The sequence below is a fragment of the Sporothrix schenckii genome, assembly GCF_000961545.1.
Source record: "Sporothrix schenckii 1099-18 chromosome Unknown Cont44, whole genome shotgun sequence".
NCBI classification, from domain to species: Eukaryota; Fungi; Ascomycota; class Sordariomycetes; order Ophiostomatales; family Ophiostomataceae; genus Sporothrix; species Sporothrix schenckii.
The window spans coordinates 476,157-500,730 of record NW_015971145.1 but is presented as its reverse complement, the minus strand read 5'-3'; the positions used below and the strand labels follow the sequence as shown (position 1 = coordinate 500,730).

General features: G+C 57.2%; 7 protein-coding genes and 1 non-coding gene across 8 annotated transcripts; 3 read left to right on the top strand and 5 right to left on the bottom strand.

Annotated features, from left to right (window-relative positions):
* Positions 1-1,235, bottom strand: SPSK_09358 (alpha-ketoglutarate-dependent sulfonate dioxygenase; the record flags this gene model as incomplete). Its single annotated transcript, XM_016735932.1, has 2 exons — positions 1-875; positions 953-1,235. 2 exons carry the CDS (start codon positions 1,233-1,235, stop codon positions 1-3), a joined length of 1,158 nt encoding a protein of 385 aa, XP_016586890.1.
* Positions 1,236-1,786: 551 nt separating this feature from the next.
* Positions 1,787-2,120, top strand: SPSK_10080 (uncharacterized protein; the record flags this gene model as incomplete). Its single annotated transcript, XM_016736637.1, has 2 exons — positions 1,787-1,903; positions 1,992-2,120. 2 exons carry the CDS (start codon positions 1,787-1,789, stop codon positions 2,118-2,120), a joined length of 246 nt encoding a protein of 81 aa, XP_016586889.1.
* Positions 2,121-3,358: 1,238 nt separating this feature from the next.
* On the top strand, positions 3,359-6,335 carry SPSK_08458 (STU2 protein; the record flags this gene model as incomplete). Its single annotated transcript, XM_016735055.1, has 2 exons — positions 3,359-3,418; positions 3,513-6,335. 2 exons carry the CDS (start codon positions 3,359-3,361, stop codon positions 6,333-6,335), a joined length of 2,883 nt encoding a protein of 960 aa, XP_016586888.1.
* A 248-nt stretch (positions 6,336-6,583) lies between these two features.
* Positions 6,584-6,667, bottom strand: SPSK_11248. Its single transcript has one exon. It is a non-coding gene; the product is annotated as a tRNA-Val (tRNA).
* Positions 6,668-6,958: 291 nt separating this feature from the next.
* On the bottom strand, positions 6,959-10,047 carry SPSK_08443 (uncharacterized protein; the record flags this gene model as incomplete). Its single annotated transcript, XM_016735040.1, has 4 exons — positions 6,959-9,538; positions 9,696-9,774; positions 9,829-9,878; positions 9,958-10,047. The coding sequence occupies 4 exons, from the start codon at positions 10,045-10,047 to the stop codon at positions 6,959-6,961; spliced, it is 2,799 nt and encodes a 932-aa protein (XP_016586887.1).
* A 3,428-nt stretch (positions 10,048-13,475) lies between these two features.
* On the top strand, positions 13,476-16,010 carry SPSK_08580 (uncharacterized protein; the record flags this gene model as incomplete). The annotated part of the gene is made up of 1 exon (XM_016735173.1): positions 13,476-16,010. One exon carries the CDS (start codon positions 13,476-13,478, stop codon positions 16,008-16,010), a length of 2,535 nt encoding a protein of 844 aa, XP_016586886.1.
* Positions 16,011-16,299: 289 nt separating this feature from the next.
* Positions 16,300-17,086, bottom strand: SPSK_09734 (uncharacterized protein; the record flags this gene model as incomplete). Its single annotated transcript, XM_016736304.1, has 2 exons — positions 16,300-16,973; positions 17,041-17,086. 2 exons carry the CDS (start codon positions 17,084-17,086, stop codon positions 16,300-16,302), a joined length of 720 nt encoding a protein of 239 aa, XP_016586885.1.
* Positions 17,087-17,865: 779 nt separating this feature from the next.
* On the bottom strand, positions 17,866-19,703 carry SPSK_08903 (uncharacterized protein; the record flags this gene model as incomplete). The annotated part of the gene is made up of 3 exons (XM_016735489.1): positions 17,866-18,592; positions 18,685-19,357; positions 19,457-19,703. 3 exons carry the CDS (start codon positions 19,701-19,703, stop codon positions 17,866-17,868), a joined length of 1,647 nt encoding a protein of 548 aa, XP_016586884.1.
* Positions 19,704-24,574: the final 4,871 nt, after the last annotated feature.

The following is a 24,574-nucleotide window of genomic DNA, read 5'->3' as shown; positions in this document are numbered from 1 at the left end:
CTACTGCGCCTTGCTGGCCAGGCTAGCCGTCCGCGTGGTGCTGTTGGGGTCGAGGTACGGCTTCTCGCCGATGCCGACGGCGCGGTGGCCGAAGCGGTCGCCGAGGCCGTCGTAGTCGTTGGTGGCGCTGTGGAAGGCGCTGCGGTTGTCCCAGATGGCCAGGTCGTTCTGGTTGCGCCACTTGAAGCGGACCTGCAGGTCGTGGTTCTCCTCGATGCGCTTGTAGAACAGGTCGAGCAGCTCCCGGCTCTCCTTGGCGCTGAGCTCGTTGATGCGCTGCGGGAAGTTGCCAATGGCAAAGATGGACTTCCAGCCCGTCACGGGGTTCGTGCGCACGACCGGGTGCACGGCCTCCAGGTCTTTCCCGCTGTTGGCCGGGTTGCCGCGCGCCTCCTCGTAGAGCTGGAACTTGTCAGGGCGCGCGGCGGCTGCCTTGAGGAAGCCCTCGCCCACGAACTTCGCCGTCAGGCCCTCGAAGAAGGTCTGGTAAGCCGCGCTGAAGCGGTCGTAGAGCTCGTACCCCGACGCCCACAGCGTGTCGCCACCCGTCTTGGGCAGCTCCGTCAGCCGCAGGCTGGTGTAGTCGGCCGGGAACCGCTCGAACTGGATGTCCGAGTGCCACGTGGCGGCGCCGCCGTGGCGGTCGTCGCGGTCGCGCTGGGCCTCGGCGTAGCTCTTGAACGCCTTGGACGAGATGGTGCTGATCTCGTTGTCGCTGACGCCAAACTCGCTAGTGCTGTTGAGCAGCGGGTGGATGTGCAGCGTCGACTCCTTGGGCTTCTGGCTGAGCTCGCCGAGGCGCTGCACCAGCACCTTTTGCAGGTCGTCGGTGAGGTTGTCCTGCTTGCGGAAGAAGACGACGCCGCGCTGGGAGACTGCGGCGTGGGTGGTCAGCAGACTAAACACCGCAGACGGAAACTGAAATCACTTGCAACACAACCCAGAGACCTACTTGTGATGGCCAAGTCCTTGAGCAGGTCGTCGGCGTTCTTGGCGTTGAGAATGTCGTCGACAATGTTGACCGACGGGAACTCGCGGCCAATCACAGGCGTCGACTCTTCGTACTGGAACTGCTCCAGCGCACCCGTCAGCTCCAGCGGCTTGCGGTGTGCTGCAGGCGTCTCAACAGGGGCCTCAACAGGGGCCTCCACAGGCGCCGGGGGCGCTGTAGAGCCCGCCTCCACCTGCGTCGTCAGGACCGTCTCCGTCCGGGTTTCTGTGGCAGTGGCAGACATGTCGTGTGTGTGTGTGTATGCGATTTTGTGTATTCTGCAATGCTGATAATACCGACCTAGTAAGACTCCCTCCGCCACCCCAACGTCGTCCTACATGTTTACTTTATACTTTTTGGCCAACATGGCAATGCGACCACACGCTGGACGTCGACTTGGTCTAGGCACTACCAAAATACACTGCAAAATGCGACTTAGAGGCACCAAAAATTCACCATCGCGCTAGAGAATGGCGGCATCGCGGAAAGGGTCCCAGATTCCCTCACTAAAATGATGTCAACCAGGCTAGCTCGCGGCTCTCAGTGCGCGACACGCTTACATGACCGAGTTTCGTGCCCCACGACATGACATATGTCAACACACACTGCCGTCGATGCGTCGCTCCGACTGGCTACGACTGGCCCTGACTGGCTACGACTGGCCCTGACTGGCTACGACTGGTTATGGATGGCTGTCGTCATTGCCTCTAACGCAACGTTTGGCATCCCGAGCATACCAAAGATAACGAAATTGTGTCATGTACGACATCCACGTATGCTAAGAAAACGGCCGCAATGACAGATGACAGACAACGACACATGTCGCGCCCAGGCGTGCGTTGTGCGTCATGCTGCCAGCCTTGGCCAGCCCGATTGCCGGTTGATACATGGGAGGAGGAGACAACAGACAGGGTACGAGTCATGTAGGTCGTCGTACCTGCGCTGATACGTCCTCAGAGAGGTGGGTCGCCCTCAGATCAAGGGATTTGAGGTGAGGCAGAGACAAGGCAGCGGATGGCACATGTCGTGCCTTGCCACGCACGTTTACCTTGCCCAAGACGCCGGGGGCGTCGGCAAGGGAGAGATCCGTGTGGACATGACAGACTCGAGAGAGTCCATCGTGTCGTAAGATCTGGAGGGAACACACGACGCAGAGGGCATGACATTTGCATGTGTTGGATGGGCGGAGGATTGATTTTGTTACGCAACCCGATAAGAAACATGAACGAGGATGAGTTTATGAGTGTGCACTACTCCTGTCATTGTTTCCCCAGAAGAGAGATAGAGGATAGACATTGGAGCACGTCTAGACAGACACGTTTCAACCTACAAAGTCGTCAAATATGTCGCTTGTAAAACATAAAGAAACGCTCGATCTTGTATTGTCGGCTTTTTTGTTTTTTTGTTTGTTTGTTTTTTGACGTGACATTATTATCTTGAATCCCGGCTGACTTTGTCTTTGTTTAAATCATTACATATTATTCTTCACTTTTTTAATGCGAACTTTAATGAAACGACCAAAAAAAAAAAAAAGCCCAAAAATACCTACAATACAACATATTTACATATATAAAAAGAGAAATCTCTCTCAAACCAAAAAGTACAACTACTGTTAGGAATAGACCAGGGCGACGTCTGTTGAACTCTTGTCTACCGGAGGCATATGACTTATGAGAGAACTGGCGAACAATGTCGAAAACAAAACCGGCTGGCAGCGTGCAGCAACGTAGATTCCTTGACAACTACACCACGTTATCAAAATGGATACCCGGTAACCAATGTCAGACCAAATTGAACTCATACATCCATAACCTCCCATCTTTCATGCGTCGATGACGGTTGACGACATTGAACCCTGAAGCGAGGCCGGCGCTGTAGATTTGGCGGGCCACTCTTTCTGGTTAGCGCTTCACCTCGACAATAGCTCCCATTGGCTCAGAGAGGTGTTGCCCCTGACGACAATAGGGGTAGTTTTGGTCGGCTAGTTGCACGTGTTATTTCACGTGCCGTACCTTGGGCAGCAGACTGCAGTGTGGCCCATTGTTTATTACCCCACGCCGGGAGAAACAACCGCCAACTTGTGGTGGGTTTTGGGCATTGGGTGTTTGTGAGCGGCAGGTACCTGAGCCACAACCGCGAACCACATCCAGAGACGCGACAACAAATCGAAACTTTTGGCGACGAGACTTCGCGACAACGGCTTGCACAACTCTTTGAGACGACGTTTGACCGACGACGGCACGAACGATACCCATACACATAGAGATACCCCTACAGATACCCATGCAATCAATTCGAACACTGCACACGACATAGGGGCAGACCGACAAAGTACAAATCACCTTCGACCCCTTTCCACACAACACCATGGCGGAACCCGAAGAGGACTTTAGTTCCTTGCCGCTGCCCGACCGATTTGTGCACAAGGTAAGAGGGCCAGGGCAATGGGGAGAGAAGGAGATGCAGTCGAGGCAGAGGGTCTGGTTGCTGACGCCGGCAGAACTGGAAAGTACGGAAACAGGCCTACGAAGACGCCGCGAAGCAGTTTGAGCGCACGCCCGACGAGTCCGACCCAGCCTTCCGACCGTTCCTGCAGGATGCGAGCCTGTGGAAGGGCGCCGTCGCCGACTCCAATGTCGCCGCCCAGCAGGACGGCATCGCCGCCCTCGTCGCGTTCCTGCAGTACGGCGGCCGCGAGAACAGCGTCCGCACCCGCAGCGCGACCGTCAGCAGCCTCGTCGAAAAGGGCCTGTCGTCGACGCGCGCCGCCACCAAGGCCTCGGCGCTCGAGGCGCTGCTGCAGTACATTGAGCTCGACGTCGCCGCGCCCGTCGTCGAGGACATGCTGCCGTCCCTGGCCGCGAAGCAGCCCAAGGTCGTGGCCGCGTGCCTGGCGGCGCTGACGGCCATCTACCACGCGTACGGCTGCAAGATTGTCGACCCCAAGCCCGTGCTCAAGCTGCTGCCCAAGGCCTTTGGCCACGCCGACAAGAACGTGCGCGCCGAGGCGACCAAGCTGGCCGTCGAGTTCTACCGCTGGCTGCGCGAGGCCATGAAGCCCATGTTCTGGGGCGACCTGAAGCCGACGCAGCAGGCCGAGCTCGACGCCCAGTTCGAGGCCATCAAGGCCGCCAACGACGTGCCCAAGCAGGAACGGCTGCTGCGCACACAGCAGGCGGCGCGCGAGGTCGCGGCCGCGTCGGGTGGCGGCGCCGGCGAGATGGACGACGACGGCGGTGCGGGCGACGGCGGCGGCGGCGACGACCCGGGCGAGGTGGACGCGTTCGACCTGGCGGAGCCGCAGGACGTGCTGAAAAAGATACCGGGCGACTTCAGCGAGAAGCTGGCGTCGTCCAAGTGGAAGGACCGCAAGGAGGCCGTCGAGGCGCTGTATGCCGTGCTCAACGTGCCGCGCATCAAGGACGGCGACTTTGGCGAGGTCAACCGCGGGCTGGCCAAGTGCATGAAGGACGCCAACGTGGCCGTCGTCACGCAGGCGGCGCAGTGCATCGAGGTCCTCGCCAAGGGCCTGCGCAAGGGCTACGGCAAGTACCGCTCGGTGGTCATGCAGCCCATCCTGGAGCGGCTCAAGGAGAAGAAGCAGGCGGTGGCCGACGCGCTGGGCGCCGCGCTCGACCAGGTGTTTCTGGCGACCGATCTGAGCGAGTGCCTCGAGGACATCACCACCTTCTTGTCGCACAAGAACCCGCAGGTCAAGGAGGGCACCATGCGCTTCCTGATCCGGTGTCTGCGCACGACGCGGACCGTGCCGAGCAAACAGGAGATTGCCACCATTGTGGAGGCGGCCAAGAAGCTGCTGGCCGAGGGCAGCGAGGGCCTGCGGTCGGGCGGCGCCGAGGTCTTGGGCACCGTGATGAAGATTATCGGCGAGCGCGGCATGAACCCGCACCTCGAGGGCCTCGACGACATCCGCAAGACCAAGATCAAGGAGTTTTACGAGACCGCCGAGGTCAAGGCCAAGGAGAGGCCCAAGGCAGTGGCCCCGCCCCCCGCACAACGGGCACCGGGCGGCCCGCCCAAGAAGGTCATGGGTGGCGGCCTCAAGAAGGGCCCCTCACCACTGAAGAAGGCGGCGCCGGCAGCGGCCGCAGCTGCGGCGAGAGACGAGCCAGCACCAGCACCAGCAGCGGCGGCACCACCACGGCCCGCCGGCGGCAAGCTGGGCATGCCAAAACCGTCCGGTCTCGGCGGCATGAAGCCGCCAACAAAGCGCACGCTGGCCGGCCCCGGCCCCCTGTCACCACGCCGCGTCGCTGCGCCCCCGCCCGCCCCTGCCTCGCCACCCCTCGACTACGACGAACCCGAACCTGCCCCGACAACGCCGGCCCCACAACCGCGCGTCGGCCTCGGCCGGCCGGGCCTCGCAGCACGGTCACTGGCCAAGCCGTCCGCTCTCGCAGCGGCCCCCGCCGCCGCGCCGCCGTCGCCCACACCCCAAATGTCCGGCCTGATGGCCGTCGAACGTGCCGAGCTCGAAGAGCTGCGGCTGGCCAACGACCGTTTGCTGCGCAACGCGGACGAGTCGCGGCAAGAGCGCGCCCGCTTCCTGTCCGAGATCCAGGAGCTCAAGAACCAGAACGCGGGCCTGATCGAGGACCACACGCGCAACATGCTGAGCATCAAGGCCAAGGAGACGCAGCTCGTGCGCGCCCGCAGCGACGCCGAGGCTGCTGAGCAGACCAACGAGCGCCTGCGCCGCGAGCTGGACCGGCTGAAGCGCGCTCTCAACAAGGCCGAGGCGGCCCTGGTCAACGGCGCGGGTGTCGGTGCGGGCACGAGTGCCTCCGTAGGCAGCCCCAGTCCGGGCCCCGGTGCCGGTCCCGGCTTTGCCTCGCCCACCCACGACGATGCCGGCATCTACCGCGACGGCGCCTACCCGACGAGCGCCAGCCGCAACCGCATCAGCTACGCGAGCACCATGTCTGAGGAGAAGGAGAACGGCGAGCTGGCCGCCGCCTACCCGCGGAGCAAGCTGAGCCCGGATCTGCGGTACGGCGGAGGCTCCAGTGGACGCGGCAGCCCGGCCCGCGGGTTCCGGCGGGATCTGGCGTCGGGCACAGACGACATTCACGTCGGTCCGCCGAGTGCAGGCGGCGGCCGGTTTGGCATGGGCGGTAGTGCTGGCAGCGGAGGTGGTGGTAGTGGTGGTGGTGGTGACCGTGGCAGCACGGGCAGCCTTGGCGGCGTATCATCGTCCGGCGGCGGCGGCAGCGGCGGCGCTGTGGCTGGGCAGGAGAGCTGGAAACGGGCAGCCGAGGTGACTAACCAGCTCAAGGCACGGATCGAGCAGATGAAGGCCAAGCAAGGGATCAAGCGAGGGTGAGCGAGGAAGAGCCGGAGGGTGGGGGGTTGTTGATGGACGGTGTTTCTTTTCTTTTTTTTTTCTTTGCATTTTTGTGCACGTCGTTTCTTACGTGTTCTCATATTCCTTTTTGTATTAATTGTGACTTGATAATTCCCTTGTTTACGAGCGGCGTTTTTGAGCGGCAGAGGGACATGATGGTTGAGAGGACAAATACAAAAAAGATGACATCGTCGAACAACAAGGTTCTTGCACCACGAAAAAAAGAATGGCTCCGCTGGGACTCGAACCCAGGACCTTCTGCGATTTTGATGCTGTGAAGCAGACGTCGTAACCAACTAGACCACGGAGTCAGTTTGGATGCTGATGCGGATCTCGGGGTATATCGTGATGTCTTATGGGAAAGATTGTGAACGTTTCCTTTGAAATGAACGATTGGAAGTATTAAACGCATGGATAGAACGAATTTCAGCAAACAGCAGTTTACGCCTTACAAAACAGCATAAAAAACACTTTCAAAAGCAAGAGTCCAGCTCATATCAACGTACGACCTACGAATTACACAACAATCCGTCACCGCTCAGCACATTCCCATGTCCCTCATCCTTCCTTGATCAATCAAACCCATCTGGCTGTAGCGTCCCCTAATGGAAATCGCCGACGTCAGGACCAAAGTGCTCGCCCGGGGCCAGATGCTTCAGAACGCACGACGTGGCCTCGCAGCCCATGGCGACCACGTTGTTGCCCCACCAGTCGAGTTGAATGTCGTTGTACTGCAGCGCAAAGAACATGACGATGCCGGCCACGGCGACGCCGGAGCTGAAGCTCGCGCTGAGGACGTAGTTGTAGCGCGACCAGAAGGCGAGGAAGCGCTGGCGGACGACGATCCACGACACGAAGCTGACGGGGACCGTCGGCCAGGTGTACATCATGTTGTAGGGGGTCAGGTTGAGGGCACCGGCCAGAAAGGCAATGGGATGGGCTTGGCGGGCCCAGCGGACGACGGTGGCCTTGCGGCCGGCGACGGCGCCGTCGCTGGACGCGCGAAGCTGGCCGGTCTGGGCGTCGACGTCGCGGGCCTCGTCGCGGGCGCGCAGCGTGCGCTGGACCCACCAGAAGAGGACGGGGACGAGGGCGCCGAGGGGGAAGCCGACGAGCATGGCGGTGTACTGGCCTCCGCGGCCAAAGACGCGCTGGGGCCCGATGGTGCCCCAGAGGACGGCGGCGGTGAAGAAGGTGTTGATGCCGGGGCAGGTCATCTTGTTGGGGGCGGCCTCGGTGCAGACGTGGGGGATCTTGTTCATCTGGAAGTTGAGGACGCCGGTGCACACGAGGCACGAGACGACGGTGGCGACGAGCTGGGCGCTGAAGGTGTAGCGCGGCGGGATCTTGAGGTAGTGGGCGAGCTTGAGGTCGCCCGAGAAGCGCAGGGCGGAGGCGCAGGTGACGTAGCCGTAGGCCTTGAAGTAGTTCATGGCCAGGGCGTTGCCGCCGGACCAACTGCCGCCGATGAACTCGGCCAGCACGTTGAGCGTGACCTCGATGCCCGTCATGGCCTTGACGATGCCGACGGGGATGACAAAGACGACGCACAGCACGATGCCGTAGAAGACGACCCCGGGCGTCGTGTACGTCTGCCACCCGGCGATGCCGGCGACGCCAAAGGCCACGGCGGCCAGCAGCACGGCCATGTACCAGAGCTCGGACACTTCGGGGTACGCGGCCATGAGGCGGTTGTGCACGTCCTGGTACGTGCTGGAGGCGTTGCTGCCGCCGTCGTCCTGGACGACGACGCCGCCGTTGCCCCCGTGGCCCCTGTTGGCGCGCTGCTTGCGGTACGCGGCGCGGGCCTCGCGCGAGTAGAGGCGGCGGACGATGCGCCTGGCGTGCGCAAAGACGTTCTTCATGCCCATGACAAACTCGTAGCGGTGGTTGAGGCCGATGTAGACGAGCGTGGCCGGGTAGATGGCAAAGAAGAAGACGTAGACGACCAGATTGCCGGCGGCCAGGTAGGCGGGCGAGTACGCGTCGTAGCGGGCCTGCGAGAAGATCTGGCGGTCGTCGACGATGCGCGAGATGTTGTAGAGCTTGCCCGTGTTGTCAAAGAGGCGGTTGGAGTTGATGGGCAGGTAGCTCGTGTGGTAGCCGTTGCCGTACCAGACGGCCCCGATGATGAGGCAACCGAGCAGGGCGCCCGCAAACGAGTTGATGGTCGAGAAGAAGGGCACCATCAGCGGGTCGTACATAAAGGTCACAATGTTCCAGTCGAACGTCGGCACGGGGTTGAGGCCCAGGCCGCGGTTGCCGCCGGCCCAGGCATTCAGGTTCAGGTTGTCGGGCGCGATCCACGTCATCCAGCTAAAGGTGCTGAGGGCAGTGAAGATGTAGTTGGGGAACCAGAACCAGACAAACATGAGGCCAAACGTGATGAGGAAAAACTTGATGCGCGAGGCGCGCCACACCGAGCGCCACGGCGTGGTCACGGGGCCGGCATCGTCGGAGTGGAACGCCTCGTTGAGGGCAATGGTGACCAGGCTGGTCGGCCACACGCAGTAGGCCGGGTAGACCAGGAAGCGGCGCGCCAGGCCGGCCAGGCCGTAGCCGATGAGGCTGGTCGACAGGGCCATGAGGATCTGGTAGCTGAACTGGCCGGCAAAGGCCTGGTTGAAGTACTGCGGCATGTACTGCGTCCAGATGATGTTGTCCGTGTAGGGCGTGTTGTAGGCGACGCTGGCCATGATGGTGATGAGCATGTGCTCCTTCTTGTTGAAGGGGCCCGGGTTCAGCGACAGACGCGCCGCCGGGGTGCCGGCCACGTCGCGGCCGACCAGGAGCGCGGGCAGCATGACGCCCCAGTCCGGCACGGTCTTTTCCCACAGCTTGCCAATGGGAAACGACAGCAGCTGGGCGACGTTGTTGAGGACGGTAATCTGGGGCTGGCGGATGGAGAAGAGCTGGTTGATAAAGGCCAGCAGCACCGAGAAGCCGATGCCAATGACCCACGCGCGGATCGTCGACACGGGCGTCGTGGTGTCGTCCTGGTTGCTGACGACGGCGCGCACCTCCGCGTAGGGGCTGTTGTTGGTGATGAGGGCGGCCTCGACCTTCATCTCGTAGATGAGGTCGGCGTGCTTCTCGGGCTCGTCGAACACGTATTGGTTGTCTGCGGTGTGAGTGGGCAGCAATCGACGAGGGAGGAGGGCCGAGAGAGCCGATAAGAGCCTCTGTTGACCTACTGATAAAGTTATGGATCTTGCGCAGAGCCAGGTGCGGGAAGTTAGGGTCGTTTTCGTGCATTTTGTACACGCCCGTCATGAGCTGGGTTGTCAGTATAAGCACACACAGTTAAAATGAAGCAGCAAGATACATGTTGACACTCACCACCCGAACTTCCTCCAGCGTCATCTGGCCGGCCAGTGCCTTGGCTTCGGCTAGATCGCCCTCGGTGACATTGAGCGTGCTGACTTGTTAGTGGTGACAGTGGCTACGGATCCAATTATATAGCAAGACGCACTCTTCGACGTTGGTGTCCGTCGGGTGAAGCCCGTCATCAACGGTCACGGGCTACATGTTGTTAGTGATAGTAGGAAGACGACGAGGATCCCAGTGTTCCATTGGCACCACGTCTCATATCGGAACATACGTCATGCTTCTCGTCGAAGCCGGGCTTGTGGCTCTCGACAATCTCGAGGGGCGACACCGGCGCCGGCTCCAATACCCCTTTGCTGGTCATCCTGATTTGGTGGTGACTGCTCTTGATACTGGATGTGTAAATATGACCAAGCCGAGATGCAGGACAGCGTTGTTGCGTGAGGGACAGCTTCGAAGGGAACGGAACAAGAAACGACTAGAAAAAAAGGCACGGGAGACAAGCTTCGGTTAAATAGACGAACAGGACCATGCTAGACCGGTATCGTAGGGCGGTGTATTAGATAGAAGAGACGATGGACGATGGAGGATGGACGATCTGGTCCAGAGGAGGGGTCACGAATCAGACAAAAGGACCAGAACTGAACAGAAAGGCAAGACGCCATCGGAGGCCAAGATAAGGGAGGTCGAGCACGAGATCGTTGAGTGTGGCCATTGTGGATGAAGCCGTAAGGCCAAGAGCACTTGGTTCAGAAAGGAAGGCGCTCGTCGACGCGCAGGGCCGTATCGCAGCAGTGATAGCCGGCAGATGCGAGATAGACAAGAAGGTGAACAGCGCGAATAATATAAATTAGCAAAAAGTATGGGGAAGCACGTGCGGGTGGGTAATGCCAGAGAAGGGTGGTTGGTGGCGCGGGATAGGGTCTAGAACGGAAGGTATCTTTAATTAAGGTGTGGACAAAGGGGACGAGATGGAAAAATTGAGTAGAAGAATGAGAGCATCTGTGGCCACATTGTGGCGGCTCACACAGACGTTCTCGCATCGTCGCAGATAATTAATCACGCACTGCCTACATATGCCCAGATGCTACGCCGAGGCGGTACGTGTGAAACGCCGAAGAAGGCTGTATAGAGGGCTATAGAAAGAGGCGTTCCGTGCTCACAGACGACCATGACGATACGGACACGGGTGACGGATAGGTAGAGAACCAATCACGTTTTGCAAGGCGCATATAAGCATATTTACATTTTCACTTTTTGCAAACGAGTAAACTGTGAACGTAAGCATAGCTCTACTCTGAGGTCCATTTTATTGGTGCGTGCTTGTGTCAGAGTCCTTCGTGCTTTGTTTGCATAGATAATTCGAAGTGGAAGTACCAAAGAAGGGGCTGCATGAAAAGGCCAAGTCAAGATCTAGTGAGAAAGAACAAAACCATGACAAAAGGGATGAAGGTCAATTGTACAATCTCCTGCCGAAATAGGAAGTTCAAAAGTACAGCACAATCCAACAGGATAATTACACAGATAGGAAAGCAAAAGCGAAACGTGATCAGTGGTCAATATTAGGGCTGGGCATCATATGGGGTGTCTGGGCAGTTCTCGGCAAATTCTGGGCGTGTCTTGGGCATCATTTCAGAGAGTGACAGTCAGAACGGGGAGAAAGAAAAGGAAGAGTACAAAGTAGGCGTGCCGTTATATCTACACCATAGGCAAAGCGGAATATGACCAAAGCGAAACTGCGTGTAGGAAGTTGAATCTAAAGACGAATCGTTGCAAAGAGGCTGGCATGAAGGTCCCTCGGTGCACAGGCTGTTGTGTTCTTGGCGGTTGCTTGGCTGCTCCTTGGCTCAGAAGTCGCCTTCAGCTGTAAATGTTATCTGTCCACGTTATCTGTCCAGCCAAGTCAGCAAGGACAGAGACGTCGGCAAAATGCAAAATGCAAAATCTGACTTAATGTAGAAGTCGAGAGTATATATCGTACAAATGGGAGGCACAAAGAATGGCTTGCATCGGCTGCCAGCCAACAATCAATAGTTCCAAAGACGGTTAATTGCCGTGTAAGATGCTCTTCCTATTTCGCCATATTCATGTACGAAGCAGCGGAACCGCCGTCATGTGGCGGATAGAACCGTAAACAAACGGACAATTTTGTCATCGCATTCCCCGTATTCCGCGCTTAGCTTAAGCTTCTTGGTGCGTTTCCATTACTCTTCGGATCCGGGATGGCGGTGGGGCACATTGAAACAGATTGGTATGCGAAGGGACATCGAAAAAAAGGACCGAACGCAAGTGTGAGAAAAGCGTCAGTTGTTTCGAACTGTTCAGCAGTCGTACTATCTGGGCGTGGTTTTGGTTTATAAAATTTACAATGAGGCGTCATATCGTTTCCAAGACGTCTTTTGCTTTGCAAATCATTTCATTCGCGGCAAGTGGACGATGCCAGAGCCTTGGCACCGCATTTCTGGTATGATGTATGATAGTCCCGGATGGCGATCATGCACCGGCAGGTTCGTGTCCGACTCAACTACCGCCAGCAACATGACCATCATTTGGTGCGTCATCTTTTGCGTCAAAGCTCGTCCCATGCGGCCTGTTGATCTGCTTCGACGATGACAAGATTGCTTGGCGAGGTGTGCCAAGCCAGAATGGCCTTGAGCTGCCCTTTCTGGCATCGGCCCGTATCACATTACGACGGACTCACTCACGCTCGATGAGTCCAGTAAAAAATGCTTGATGTCTATTCCTCAACGCATTGCATAACACCGACTTTATACCGCATAGAAGAGTAGCATCGTTATGTGAACATCGTAACAACCCCTACGTGGCCGGCATCTGTCGTTGACTCCAAAACGGATTATGTAGCTTAACCTGCTACCTTAACACGACTTCCACATGTCCATGTTTTTGCCAAGAAAAACTGTGCTTGCGGATTCCGTCTCCGTCCACGTAGCCTTGGATTTCGGCCATGTAAACACAAGGATAGAAGTGTGGCGCAGACGTTGCCGCGAGTGGCTTTGCAGAAGGCGAGTTGGGCTCTTTGAGACGAGGATGACGTAAAGCACAGATCTGGGATGAGAGTCCGGTACGGACCCGTATCGTTTTATGTTCTCAGTTAACTCGTGACTTGTCACTCATTTTGATTGACCTTCTATTTAATTTATATAGAGTTATTGCCCGAAGCCACTGTGGCTGTGTATTTAGATCAATACTGCAGGCCAGCATCGCGAGTTCTATAATCACGCCAAGCAATATAACAAAAGTAAGCCAGGCCTGGCTACAATCCATACTTGCAACTGTTTACAATGCCATCGTGCAAGCAACACTTCGTCTTGCATTACATGACGTACGTGCGGACGGAGAGCCACAAGGGCATATTCGTATGCACCCATTCGATTATGAGAATACCCGTCTTTCCTATCCGGCCGTGCTTCCTGCCGCGCCTGGTTTGCGTTCATCCGCCCATTTTATCCGGATGATCATGTTCGTGTGCCTGCTTTCCGGTTTGCTGTTGTCCGCTGTGCCTTGTTGTCTGTGATGATTTTTCATCTTTCCATTTCCCCTTGTTCAGTGCGTGTCTACGCAACGTTGATGAGTTGCATCATCGCGATACGCTAATCCATCATCCCTGTCATCAACGTCGTTCGTTTTATCGTTTGCGCTTTTGTACTCAGTCTCCCTTGTCGTTTTATCACTTGCCCACTTTCGTATCTACTGTCATGGTGTAGACTTCCTGTCTTGTTCTCCAACCATCCACTCGTTTCCGTCTCCGCTTGCATCACCTTGCCACGCATGATGTGGTTCTCTCTGCTCGTGGCCGCACTGGCCTTGGTGCTGCCCACGCCCGCCCTCGCCGAAAACATCCTCCGCTCCACGTCGCTCAACGCGTGCCAGGACAACTCGCAGTTCACGGCCAGCCTGCTCAACATCTACTACACACCCGACAACGGCTCGGCGTACGTGCACATGGTGGCCGTGTCGTCGATTGAGGGCTACGCGATATTCGACATTACCATCACCGTGTACGGGTTTGAGTTTCTGCACCGGCAGGTCGACCCGTGCCAGATCGGCCTGCCCGGGCTCTGCCCGATGGTGGCCGCCAAGACAGACTCGCCGCCGTTCAACCTGCCCGTCAACACGGGCGCCGAGGCGCAGATCCCGGGCATCGCCTACACGTTCCCGGACCTGGACGCCAAGGTGCGCGTGTACATCAACATGACGTCGGGCGACCAGGCCAACACGTCGGCGGCGTGCCTGGAGCTGGACGTGTCCAACGGCAAGACGGTCGATCTCGTGGGCGTGCAGTGGGCGTCGGCGCTGGTCATCCTGGCGGCGCTGCTGGCGGCGGCCGTCATCGGGCAGCTGCTGGGCCACTTCAACGCGGCGTCGCACGTGGCGGTGCACACGCTGGCGCTGTTTGGCTACTTCCAGGCGCAGGCCATGGTGGGCCTCTGCGGCATGCCGCTGCCGCCGATTGTGCAGGCGTGGACGCAGGACTTCCAGTGGACGCTGGGGCTGATCCGGCTCGACTTTATGCAGCGCGTGCTGACGTGGTACCAGCGCGCCACGGGCGGCACGCCGTCGCGGCTGTTTGACTCGCTGGCGGACGTGTCGGTGGTCGTGCACAAAACACGCAAAGCCAAGCGCGCCATCAAGACCAACGGGTCCGGCAGCTTCGTCGTCTTCGGCATCCAGCGCGCCGCCTTCCGCGCCGGCATCGAGCCGAGCAACGCGTTCCTGACCGTGCTGGGCTTCGTGACCGTGCTCCTGGTCGCCGCCGCGCTCGCCGTGCTGCTGACCAAGGCGGCCTGCGAGCTGGCTGTGCGCCTGCAGTGGACGCGCGGCCACAGCGAGCGCGCGCTGGCCTTCCGCAACGGCTGGCGCACCATCCTCAAGGGCGTGCTGTTCCGCTGCCTGCTGGCCGCCTTCCCGGCGCTGGCCGTGTTCAGCCTCTACGAGTTCACGCAGGCCGACTCGGCCGCCGAGGTCGTCGACGCCGTCGTCTACCTCGTGGCGACCGTCGCCGCGCTGGCCTACGGCGCGTACACCGTCATCCGCATCGCCTCGCGGTCCATCGGCCTGCACCGCAACCCGGCGTACATTTTGTTTTCCGACCCGCGCACGCTCAACAAGTGGGGCTGCTTCTACGTGCAGTTCCGCGCCTCCGGCTATTACTTTGCCGTGCCCCTGCTCGTGCACACGTTCGTCAAGGCCCTCCTGATCGGCTGCGCCCAGTCGTCGGGCACCGCACAGGCCATTGGGCTGATTGTGCTCGAGGCCGCCGCGCTGGTCGGCGCCGTCTGGCTGCGGCCCTGGATGGACAAGAGCACCACCTCGTTCCACATTACCATCTGCGTCGTCAACTTTGTCAACGCCGTCATCCTCCTCATCTTCTCCAACGTGTTCAAGCAGCCAGCCCTGGCCACCGGCATCGTCGGCTTGATTTTCTGGGTCCTGAACGCCGCCGTCACCCTGATTCTGCTGCTGATGATTGTCGTCACCACCGTCATCATCTTCTTCCGCAACAACCCCGACGCCCGCTACCAGTTCATGGCCGACGACCGCACCTCGTTTGTCAAGTCGCAGGTCCACCTCGCCAGCAACGAGCTCGACGCGCTGGCCGTGACCGCCCGCGGCGAGACGCCCGCGCCGCTGCCTTCCAACAGCGGTCTTCTCCTCGGAGACAAGTCGGCCGCGTTGCACAACAGCGACAGCAACATCCACAGCAACGACAGCAACAACAACAACAACAACCGTCCTGGCGCTGGCGGTGGTCTGCGCGATCGTCTCCTGACGCGGGACGACGCCGACGAGACCGACTCTGTCGTCTCGGACTTTCGCCACCCCAACCTCGGCGGCTACACCGGATACACTGGGTACGCCGGCTATGCTGGCTACAGCAGCAACAGCGTGCACGCCCAGCGCCACCGCATGACGCCGTCGCCGAGCGCGCTGAGCCGCGAACTGCGCGACGCTGGCGGCAGCCGCAGCAACACGCCCGCCATGTCCTCGCTGGGGCCCAACCGCGAACGCGACGCCGTTCCGCGGTCGCCCGCCACGCCGTCCGTGCCCATGCTGCCTGCCGACGAACGCAGCACGGCCTGGGGCGGCCCGCACAGCCCCAGCCAGCGCAGTCCCGGCTCGCCCGTGGATGGGTTTGGCGGCCGCCGCAGCGCCCGCAACACGCCGACGCCGACACTGGCACAGGAACGGGACAACAACCACAAATACACCAGCCTCAGCATGTCCTCGCCGACGCTGCCCTCGGGGTACCGTGGCGTGGACAGTGCCGTTGCCGATCTGAGCCGGACACAAAACAATGCAAGGTGAGCTTCTGCATCGCATGGGAAAGAAAGCAATGACACCTTACGCACAGGCACTGACAAAACAGCCCGAGTCCGTGGAAGAGAGGTGTTGGGTTTGACAGAGCGTGAACCGTCTGTACAATACATCATCATGGAAGGGAAGCGGACGGTAATGGAAGGCGTTGTAATGGGCGTGTGATAGACTAAAGTTTGTTCATACTTGATTTAAGTGATAATGGGTTTAATTGAAGTCAATATTCCAACAACTGCCGTGTAATTCAAACCCACTCATGGCACCCCCCTTGGACCTCCATCTACGACGTCACGCCCGCCGCCGGCCACACCGCCGGCCCCGGCGGCACATACGTCGTCGACGACACCCGGCCCAGGTTCACAAGGATCCCCGGGTCCGTGGCCTTGTACGCCCCCGGGAACGCCACCAGCGGCCCCGGCGTGCCGTCGCCGCCGTTGGTGATGGTCACCTGCGAGCACGCCAGATAGAACTGCGCGCCGTCGGCCGTCTGCGCCTGGTGCAGCGCAATCTGCTCCACCCGCAGCAGGTAGTCGCCGCTCGGCGTCGCCGCCGGGATCGTCGCGTTGGCCGTCTGGTACGTGTTCTGCGCCGCCCACGCGTTGCCGCCGCCGCTGCCGCCCGCGCCCGCGCTCGCCAGCGGCACCTCCGTGTGGAACTTGAACCACACAGCGCCCGCCCCGTCCCACGTCTTGACCGACGCGCCCGCCGGCACCTTGGCCAGGTAGTACTGCGTCGGCCCCGGGTGGTTGACCTGCTGCGTGGCCACGTAGTGCACCGTCGCGCCCGCCGGCACCGACGCCACCAGCGGCGCCGTCTGCGCCTGGTAGCAGCGGATGTCCGGGCTGGCCACGTTGGTCACGCCCGTCTTGCTCTGCGCGTTCTTGGTCATGCGCGTCACCTGCCAGTCCTTGTCTTCGGCCGGCTTGCCGTTGACCACCAGGCGCGGGAACGTGTCTACAGGTCGTCAGGTCCGAAGGACAATAAAAAAAAATATTGAAGGTGGACAGCCAGCAATACTTACAATGTGCCTGGGCGGCAGCAGCCAGGAGGAGGACGAGAAACTTCATGGTTGCGGTTCTGTCGAAAATGGAATGGTGGATGTTGTCTTGGCTTCTCTTCTGTGTCGTTGCAAAAGAAAGAATGGAATACACACAGGGCGAGGACGACGGGAGACTCCAGTTTTGATATGTACGGCAGCTCTTGCGTTCTTGGACATCCCGTTGCTGCAATCTGGGCAGACCACTATGGAACGCCATTCCCGCAGGACCCTGTATTGGCATCAACAAAGTAAAGCACATGGTAGAGGCTGCGTGCTATTGGGCGTGTGATATAAATGGCGCTGCAATGGGCTTGATTAATTGCGTCCATTTTAGGCAATGCGGAGGAAGGCTTGGGGTGCTGTAAGTCCTAAATGTCACGGACCCATCAACTGCCGAGAATTTACTTCGCTGCACTCCGTATGCTTTGCCACCAAAATAAAAGAGGACGTGGGGTGAATGATCCAAAGACTTGATTTGAAATTTGAAACAATGAAATGATGCTATGATGAAAATACTCTTATTAAATGCATCATTTTGATTAGTGACATCAATATGTATAAGTTCGGCGCCTCAGGCATTGTTTAAGGCCCAAGAGAATTATGTACCGAATTCTGTGTATGTACAAAAAAAAAACACAGAAAACGACGTGCTCGTCCCAGAAGCACACCAAAAGACCAAATCGACAAATTGCCTCGCTTTCTTAACCCACCGGCCACGTAGGGCTTTACCCGAATTCCAATCTATAGACACAGACACGCAAAACGACAAAGCACAAAACAAAGCATGACGTGCAGCAGTACACAGAGTTACAAAGACGACTCGCTTCCTCGTGAGGACTTGAGATCCGACTTGCTGTGGTTGCCCTGCTGCCCACGCTCGTACACGAGCCGCGCCTCGTCGTTGTACTCCGAGCCGTACTCGACGGCGTACGACTTGGAGTACATGATTCCGTTGCTCGCCTGGGCCCCGGCACTGTCCGCCGAGCCCCCCGGCCCACCAAGCGACGCGCTGTGTGCGTGCGATCCTACGGCACCGGCGCCGTCCCGTGCCCCGCGCGCCGCGGCGCTCGCGTTGCCACCACGGCCGTACCGCGTCCCGTCGTGCATCATGCCAATGTCGTCCTCCTCGTCGTGTGCATTGATGGTCGTAATCGTCGTGTTGTTGGTGCCCTTGTGGTGCCGGCTGGACGTCGTCGACACGAGCGGAATGCTGCGGGCACGGCTGCCCATGGCGCCGCCGCCGCGCGACAGGCCGCCGCCGCCGCCGCGGCTGTTGTTGGGGCCGCCCTGGCTGTTGCCGTTGGGCCCGCCGCTGTTGTAGTAGTTGTTGTAGTATCTCTGGCTGGACGAGCCGAGGACGCGGGGAAAAAAATGCACGAGTATCAGGCGCGTCGTCGGCAGGCAGGCGCAGATGATGCCGACGTTGATCTCAATCGTCGACCAGTTGATGACCTCGTAGTTGTCCCATGTCGGGTTACTCGAGTTGGCGAAATCGAGCAATGAATGCAGGCGGAGAATACTGACAACCGTGACGCTACACACACGGGCGCATTGTTAGCCGGTGCTGAGCAACACAAACAAACATACAAGGGAGAACGGGGCCAGGGAAAGAGAGGGGGGGCGTACAATGTACCGACGGTAAACATGAAGCACACGCTGAGCTTCTTCTTCCAGTGCAGACGCAGCTTGCGCAGCTGGTACAGCGGGATCGCCAGCATCCAAAAGTCGAGCGCAATGCTGATGGCCGCATTCGCCCAGCCGATCGCATTGATGTTGAGGCAGTGGCCGGTGTGCTGGCCGTCCCAGTTGGTCCAGTAGTACGAAATGGGGTGGCACTGGAAGATGCCCACCAGAATAAACGTCAGGCCGTAGAGCACAACAAACCCAATGCTGCCCCAGATGACGCGCCGCACGCCCTGTGTCGGGAAAATGCGCAGGTAGAAGAAGAGGATGGTGAGTTTGAGGAGCGTGACGTCGGTAAAGTAGAGCACCTCGATAATGTAAAAGAACTCGACGAAGCGGTAAATCTCCTCCGACGGCAGCGTCCAGATGTCGCGGCCGAGGCCGTTGGCCGCCAGGCCCTGGATGTTGATGATGCTGCTCGGCACGCCCACCACCGTCGCAATCAGCGCCACCCAGTCGTCCCAGCCGATGCTGCGCGCCACAAATATGCGGTACATGAATCGAGCCACTAGAAAGACGCCCGTAATAATGCCGAGCGTGGTCGACGTGGTCCGGAAAACGGCGTTCTTGCTGCGGATGGGTTGGTCACAACCAACCGCCGTAATGTTCTTGGCGCCTACGGGTAAGAGATACAACGTTAGTGATTGTCGTCTGCTTCACATCACGGTGGGCCGTCATAGCAAAGCCCAACCATCGTCCCCCCATTCTCACGTACTCAGTGCCTCCAATACCGTGCAGTTGGCCAAGATACATGTCGTGGAGTCGTCTTGCAGTTTCGTGTCGAGGCACATGCAGGTCGTATTTGTGACGGGGCAGGACGACTCGCCCAAGGACGAGATGAGACATTTGAGGGCGCATGACGGCAGCTCGCCAAAGACGGCGCCGTTGACAGCACCGGCGGCTAGCTGCGGCATCAGCAATGCTGGCAGCAGCAGAGCCAGGATGTGTGTAACGATCTTCATGTTGAATGTGTATGGTGCGTGGTGTGTAGTACGTGACTAATTATGTGCCGTTCAATAAGACGGGATGATATGGCGAATGCTGATGTTGAGCCACTTCGGCTCTGCTGCGTTGGCATGCAGAGGTAGCATGCATTGGCAATGCACCGTTGTTGGTTTGATGATGCACCGCCGGTGTGAAAGGCGAGAGGGCCGGCTCTCACCGGAGAGCGAAAAATCCTTGGAGACAAAAACGACAACCGTTTGATGATTACCGTTGTGTTGTTGTGTTTGTTCGGAATATGCCACGGCTGTGGGACGGAAGGAAGGACAGAAAAACAGAACCAAAGAAAGAGAGCAGTATTAAAAACAAAATAACGGATAAAAAAAGTTGGAAACAAAGGAGCAGGGTGAGACTCCAGGCCTGCTACCGCAAGATATAAATTGTATTAATGAATAGGAAAGCGAATCGAAGATCCAGAACGATCAAAATGTAACATGGGCCCTCGACGGTTCATAAGTATTTCGAGAAAGCCACAAAACACTGGAACAAAGTGAACAAGGGGTCGTATGAAAATCAAAAGGGTAACAAAGACAAGGAACATATTCTCGGGACCTCGTACCTCGCACTACCGAGTCTGGCTCGCTCCAAGACTACTTCGTATGCACATCCACAGAGGCTATGAGGTGGTCTCCCCTCGTGGATCCTAGTGAGGACCTGCATGCACAAGTCTCCACTCACATAAATGGATGTGCACAACAAGTATCACGACTTCACAAAACGCCCCTATTGGAGACGCCAATTCCCTGTAGCAGAAAGTGGACTTTGAGCTAGTCTTAGTTGATACGGAGTAGTGGCAGGGGTTTCAAGCTCAGAGGTCGAATGGGAAGCGGACAGAAGGGTCCAACGAGGGGGGTGTGGAAAAAGTGAAAAGATAACCAAAAGAAAAGAGGAGATAACAGTGACAGATCAAAGGCATTAAAATGACATGTAAAATCAAAATCGAGATAGAAAAGAAAAACAAAAACAAAAAGAAACTCCTGCTTGAACGAGGTAGGAGGTCTCGCTCCGCATACCCCAGATGTCATGTGCGTGACTGCCATGAGCTGACGCCGTCGTACAGCGCCATACTCATGCGTACGGGTCGCGATGCAGTGGTGCCCGCTGAAACCAGGCGTGTACTCCGTGTAGAAGACTGTTGTAATGTACTTTGTAATACTCCACAGCCGTCCATCGTGAGACGTGACAGGAGGCGGGCCATTGGAACACTACGCAACATTAGAGGCACTGAATAAATGAGGCGCAGGTGCATAGGTATCAGAACAGTAACTGGTCGTGTGCTTCCCATGTCGCTCTCTGTAGATTGCCTGTGTTTGGGAGGGCGGTGTTGAACCGCTGGTCATTGGAAAGTGGTCTCGCCCCGCCCTCAATGGCAGTCTGGTGAAGCATTCCACAGTAACTCTTTGGAGTAGGATTCTTGCCGTGCTGACCTCGTCACATGCACCCTCCGCTCTCGGTGGTTGACAGAGTTGGTATTTGCGATTTACTGATGCGCCTTTTTGTGTAAATTGGTTGAGCCGCTCGTACTTCGTCTCGCCGTAACCGTCTGTCACACACTACCTCCAGGTTTGTGCCAACAGTACAACTGTCCAAAGGCCCGTAGCGGTCTTTCGTGACGTGCGGCAAGCTCCACTTCGTTTTAGGACACTGGCATACCAGGAAATTGCTTTAGTTTTCGCGACAGGACGAGTGGTGCTGGTTAGTCTTGAAGGTGGCGAAAGCGTCCACAGCAAAAAAAAAAAACGCCGCGTGGTAGAGCGGCGTAATCTCTTGCAACGGCTGCAGCTGCCAAAAGATTCTCACTTCTTTCGTTGCTGGCCGTCAATGTCTCTTTGTAAGTCATGCATGTGCCAATATTGTTCCAAAAGTAAAGAACAAGTTCTGCTTAACCGTGACGAAAGAAAGTGATAATACCGCCCCTTGGTCTTCACGTGTGATGCAACGCTGACCTGGGGAGAACAGAGGAGAGTGCAAGTCATTTTCCGCTTGTCTCTTACCACATCTGTATTGTGCCTTCACGCAACTGTTCTTGGTTAGCCTATGGTCTATGGTATCGGATTTGCATGTGTAAAAGTGAGCGACACCTATTCAGAATTAATGCAAATCTGCCTTCCCCGCCCACATGTAAAAGAGATGGAGTCGCGTCTGATCAAGCCTTTCAATTTTTGGGTATTTCTTTCATTTTTGTGGAGAAAAATGTGAGTGATGGAAAACGCGGAACGAACCCGACCAGTCACGAAAATGAGGGGAAAGGAGATTCACAAGCGAGGAACGGGACGGACAGGGTGGAAAACGAAAACGAAACATACCGTTAGCTAGCCGTAGATGTTTCCATGGTCGCATCTGACTGTGCATATTTGGACACATCACGGCCGTCGTGAAGACATCGCTGTCGTCTTGAAGGCAACCCTCAGGGCCAGCGGAAAGGAGACAGGTCAAGATTCCACGTCTTATTTTCTTTTCTGGTCCTGTTCGCTCCGTTACAGGGCGTGCTGGTTGCATCCCCGTCTGCGAAACCGCTGTACACTGTTGCTTCTATTTTCGAATATGCTTTCACGCCAACCGCCTGCTGGTATTGCATGGCAGACAGTCTTCTCCAGTCGTTGTGGCCTTATCTTGGCAAATTCCAACTTGTAGTGGATCCCTGACCAAGTAACATCCCGCAGCGTTTCATTCTGCAACCTGCGACGATGTGAAGGATCCCTGGCCGAATCGACTTTGATGAACAACGATGGCCAGGGTTGGCTGGGACAGCTTGGTTGGGGGGAAACATGGTGGGCCTGCGCTGTAGAGAGGCCGACATCGAGTGCCAGTCAGGGGGATGTGAAAGGCTGTGGCAAGGATGTAAAAGGCGCACAAGGGTGTCAACTGTCGGTGTCTCGTAGGGATGAAGGAGGTGCCTCGGTGAAGCCCCATAAAACGTCTCAACAAACAGAAAGCGGAAAACGAGGGACAAATGCGAAAAAGGAGGTGGCCCAGTCATGGAAGCCAAATCGAAGCCCGTTGGTTTTGTCACAGAGCTAAGGGAAGGAACGGCCAGGTCAGGGTACCTTACATGGTGGAAGGACGGCAGTTGCCAAAACCAAGTTTGTGCCGTCCCAAGTGCGCTTTCCCGATTGAGTGCTGAAGGGAACAACACTACGCGGTCGCAACTACCTAAAACGGCAAGTATAGAATGTTTTTCTATTTGTTCGACTTGCTGGTCTAAAAAACGCTGGTAAGGCAAGCGGGACAGGATACCGGGTCTGTGGCCCACCAGAAATCTTCTTGTAGTTTTACTTGTCTTTTATATCCGGAATTGCATCTGCAACTTTTTTGGTGCAATTTTCGTTTTGGAGCATTGTAGTCCAATAAACCGCTGAAAAGCGGGAGCGAGAGAGCGTATTTATTTTTTATTATTTTTTTGAGCTAGCTCTCGGCCTCCGTTTGTTCCTTCCCGTTACAGCTGCCGGAGAGCCTCTCGTCATAACGCACGGGCGCCTTCTCCATTCTGCACAATAGTCAAAATAGTCAACTACGAGGCCAGCCTCGCTTTCCTTTTTTGGCATTGACGCTTGGTACCATGCGTGCCTGCCATGACTTTGGGACGTCTGCTCAATCTTGTACGAATACGGTCTGTGTTGCTGCAGCTGCAGCAGACCGGCGTCCTGGGCAAGAACCGTCACACTACAAGTCAGTTCGACACAGACACCGCATTTCTCGCTTGTTTTTACCCTTCTCGCGCCTTGGCTCCCAAACCATTGCGATATTGGCGACTTTGGCGATGCTGATCGGCCCACGTCGTGTGCTACCTCCACACATGTTATTCATAACTGCCAAACCAATATGCGCATAGCACCGATCTTGCTGCCTGCTCAAACTTCTGCGCTATTGCTTCCGGGCAGAGGGCTTTCTATTCCACAGCATCTCAGGGGAAAGAAAAGTCAAATAAGCCACCTTTTTCCACTATGGCGGCCGTTGCACGCACGAAAGCAAGCCATCCCTGCCACGCTGAACGTTATTCCTCCGGCTGGCACTGCCTGCCAGCATTCCAGACTGCCGTATCGCCTGTTGTTTCCCCGAGGCGAGGCCGTACTAAAGGCCCCAAAATGACGACTCTGATGACGACTAACCCATTTCAAGCAAGGTCTGTGGCGCTTCGTTGCGCAGGTCGAGACAGGGTCTGAGACGAGCCTCGGACACTTGAGCTCTCGCCGCCCCTATTCTCCGTCAATTGCGCCGCAGCTGCTCCGTCACTAGCTACAAGTCCTTTGGGGAACGGGAAGATATCGGCAGCATTTTGATGAGCAGCATATGTTCAGATATCAAGACCTAGGTCTTCCGGAGGCAGGCTCGAATACTTACTCGGAACAGCGTATGTTGCGGTCGTTGGAGAGACGATTGGAGCGCAGGATCTCCTTACAATCCCACGAGCGTGATAACACACTCGCCCTTTGTAATGTCTCTATTCCAAGAGTCTGCCGACGTTATCTCTCTGCTTTTGCTCCTAAATTCTGATGCCGACGACAGTCCTGATCAAAGTGTTTGGACTAAATGCAAGCACAAATAATCGAGGACCAGCATTTAAGCCACATGCGTCGAGACGTTGTGCTTGACAGGTGTACATAAATGATCGACACCGCTCGCTACATTTTGGGCGAGCCAGAGCCTTAAACCAAGACAACAGTCGAGTCCGTGTGTTGGACACAGGCGTTTACGGGACGCAACCCAATACCGTTGTATTGACCGAACATCATGTTTACTGAACCTAATGGCCGGGATTTTCTGTTTGACTGCATATCCTATTCTGGGAGTTCGATTCGCAATTTCAGTGATTTGCACCAGCATTTTTTCG